Below are 2,792 nucleotides of genomic sequence, written 5' to 3' on the forward strand. Positions count from 1 at the left end.
TGTTTATACAACCTTAATATATTATATGTCTTACTTCACGTTTATTATCCTCCACCGAAAATAAGGAAGCTCGTTGTACGACGACTCGGTTGCCATGGAATCATACTCCAGGTTAGCAAACAGGTATTGAAAAAGCAAACATGATCACGTTCAAAGTATTATAATAAATACGAGAGCATTTCTAGCTAAATGGAACAGTGGTAAATTTGAAAGATGTATAAATATTTGGAGTTGTGTCAAGAGAGAGAAAATTTCCGTGCGCGACTCATCGATCTGATAAAGAAGAAGAAGCAAAAAGATGAAGAGAAGGCGTTTCAGAGAATAGGGAAATGCATGCGGGAATTAGGGGAGGGCGACGGTGGTCTGTTTGTCGAGGGCGACGAAGATGTTTTACGGTATTATTATTATTTAACTCGTGGCATCGACGACACTTATGTCGGAACGATGCATCCTGATTTGTTGGAGAACATCTTGAAACGCGTTCCAAGTAAATGGCAAAAGAAGTTTCACGAAGTGTTGAAACATTTGATCGAGGAAGTGAAGGAGGAGTATGTTCTTAATATAAAGAAATCGGTGATAGAATTCGTCGTTGGTAACAAGGCGTACTCTGCGTTACATCAAGTATGCCTGTTAACACTATACTTCTTTCTATTCTTCATTAACACTAGATTGCCCAAGGAAGTCATTTTGACTGCTTTTGGGCAAATGTACAAATAATAATGCATAAATTATTTTTTTTTCCCAAGTGAAGTAAATTTTTTTTATTGTTAACATTTACTAATAACTTGTTATATGACTGTAAATAATATAAAAAATATTAAAAATTAATTTTAGACAAATTTCTTTACACATTATTCTTTCACAATGCAGTCATTTTTACTGCTTTTGGGCAATATAGGTATATATTAATTGTAAGTTTCAGTCTTTCTAGTGTTAAAAAACCAGTCCTTTTTGGTAGTTCTAGCGTTGACTTTAATTATTAATTCGCAATTACTTTGGAACGTTATTTTTAGCTTGTCGCTGATGAGGAAGGTAAACAGTTCAAAGGAGTACAGTTCTCGCGCGAGCATAAGCTCAACCATGAAATGAAAATATTAAAACTCGAGAAAAGAGTCCTGTTGTACTGCCCTCTGATACGGCGGATCGTCGATTGCTGGCATCAGGAATACGGGTTTGTTAAAAAATTCACATTCCCTTTCATCCCCCCATCCCCCCACAATTTTGTATTAAAAGGGATTAATTATTGTGTCGAGCAAAATAATTTTTAGTTACAATCCATACACATTCGTACACAATTCAAGATTAAAAAAATTAAAATTGTTCAATTTTGAAATATGTACAAATATTTATAGAGTATGTGAGTCTGTACATGTGCAGTGGAGTCAGGGTATCTCAGTCGATTTTAATATCTTGATAACTTCGGTATTGTGGCATGTAGTGAAAAATGTTTTATAGGAAACTTAAATGGTATCGAGTGGGGCATATTCTGGTGTTATTAGTTTTTCCGTAGATATATTCTATAAATATTTGTACATATGCAGGTCTGTCATATAAAGACTGTACAGAGAAAGTGTTAGAGCCGAAAAGTGATGATCCTGTAGGTGTTTCTGAACAATAATTTCGTTTGGCAAAGTGCAAAGTGAGGTGTGGTTTTTGAATTATTAACGAAAAACACTGACCAATGAGAATGCGCGTAAGGCCTGCGCTGACCAATGACAGAGTGCCACGATCCGAGCCACCACTGCCATGGCTCAACTCGGCCCTACATTTATTAGCCAGTATTGTTCGTTAATAATTCAAAAACCATAGTTCACTTCGCATTTTGCCAAAGGAAATTATTGTTCAGAAACACCCATAGAATCAGACTATAGACTTCACTGCATATTTGAATAGAAATACGTATGTACATTTGATGTAACAGACGCAGCAAACTGATAGACGAACAAGAGTTGTTGGCGTGCGAAACGTCGTACAGTTTGGCGATTTTCGAGAGGACCATTGTAAAAATGTGCTCGAAAACTAAGGAAGAACTGATGAAACATTGGGTACCGAAAGTTCAGTCCCTCTTAACTATGGTACGAAACAGCATGACTCTGCGTTGCATTTGAAGCCACATTAGCAAATAATAATTCATAAAAGAATTATAATAATTTTTAATTTAGAAGAGAAATCTCGACACGCACTTAATGCCATAATTTTGTTGGTATTAAATATTTGATAAATGTGTATGTAGGCATCGGAGAGAGGCGAGGTGCCACCGACGAGCGACGTTGCTCGATGCCGACGTTTCTTCAATTGCCTGGGCTTCATAATGGAGAATCAATTGCGAAAAGTTTGCCTACGAGCGATGGAGAAGTACATCGATTTCCTTTGCCACAAAAGCGTGAGTGATCAGTTATTTTCTGCTTGCTGCCGAACGAAGACGAGATAAGAGAATCTAACGAGCCAAGTAAGTTTCTCTACAGCTTTTGTATTTTATTGTCATCCGTAGCGTACATGTTGCGGTTTTGACATTAAGGTGACGGTACGCAACGCGATCGTGACGTTCGATCCACCATTCAATGTCTTCGTAGAAACGTTCTCGACGTTACTGAATTTGCTGCGAGATGCTGTCAGTCTGGTACCTCGTGTCGAAACGTTGTTGAACTTCGAGCACCTCGTCCCTGAACGAAGATTACTTCAGGTACTCCAATTTCCGACGCTTTAATTGAAAAGTACGATGATTCTTATTAAGGATGTATAGGATATACACTTAAACAATGCTAGCATGTTGAATTTGTTATTATAGATTC

The 2,792-nt window shown here is 37.2% G+C and overlaps 1 protein-coding gene across 1 annotated transcript in view; it reads left to right on the forward strand.

The window, feature by feature from the left end:
• Positions 1-6: 6 nt before the first annotated feature.
• LOC108632413 (dynein heavy chain 7, axonemal-like) overlaps positions 7-2,792 on the forward strand; it is a 17,506-nt gene continuing 14,720 nt past the window's right edge. The window contains exons 1-5 of the mRNA XM_026819652.1: positions 7-621; positions 1,014-1,171; positions 1,922-2,075; positions 2,234-2,383; positions 2,492-2,683. Of these exons, the coding sequence (XP_026675453.1) occupies positions 214-621; positions 1,014-1,171; positions 1,922-2,075; positions 2,234-2,383; positions 2,492-2,683 (1,062 nt within the window). The 5' untranslated portion in view covers positions 7-213. The remainder of the gene's footprint in view (positions 622-1,013; positions 1,172-1,921; positions 2,076-2,233; positions 2,384-2,491; positions 2,684-2,792) is intronic.

Source organism: Ceratina calcarata, unplaced genomic scaffold, assembly GCF_001652005.2.
Source record: "Ceratina calcarata isolate Rehan_Ccalc_2016 unplaced genomic scaffold, ASM165200v1 scaffold1062, whole genome shotgun sequence".
NCBI classification, from domain to species: Eukaryota; Metazoa; Arthropoda; class Insecta; order Hymenoptera; family Apidae; genus Ceratina; species Ceratina calcarata.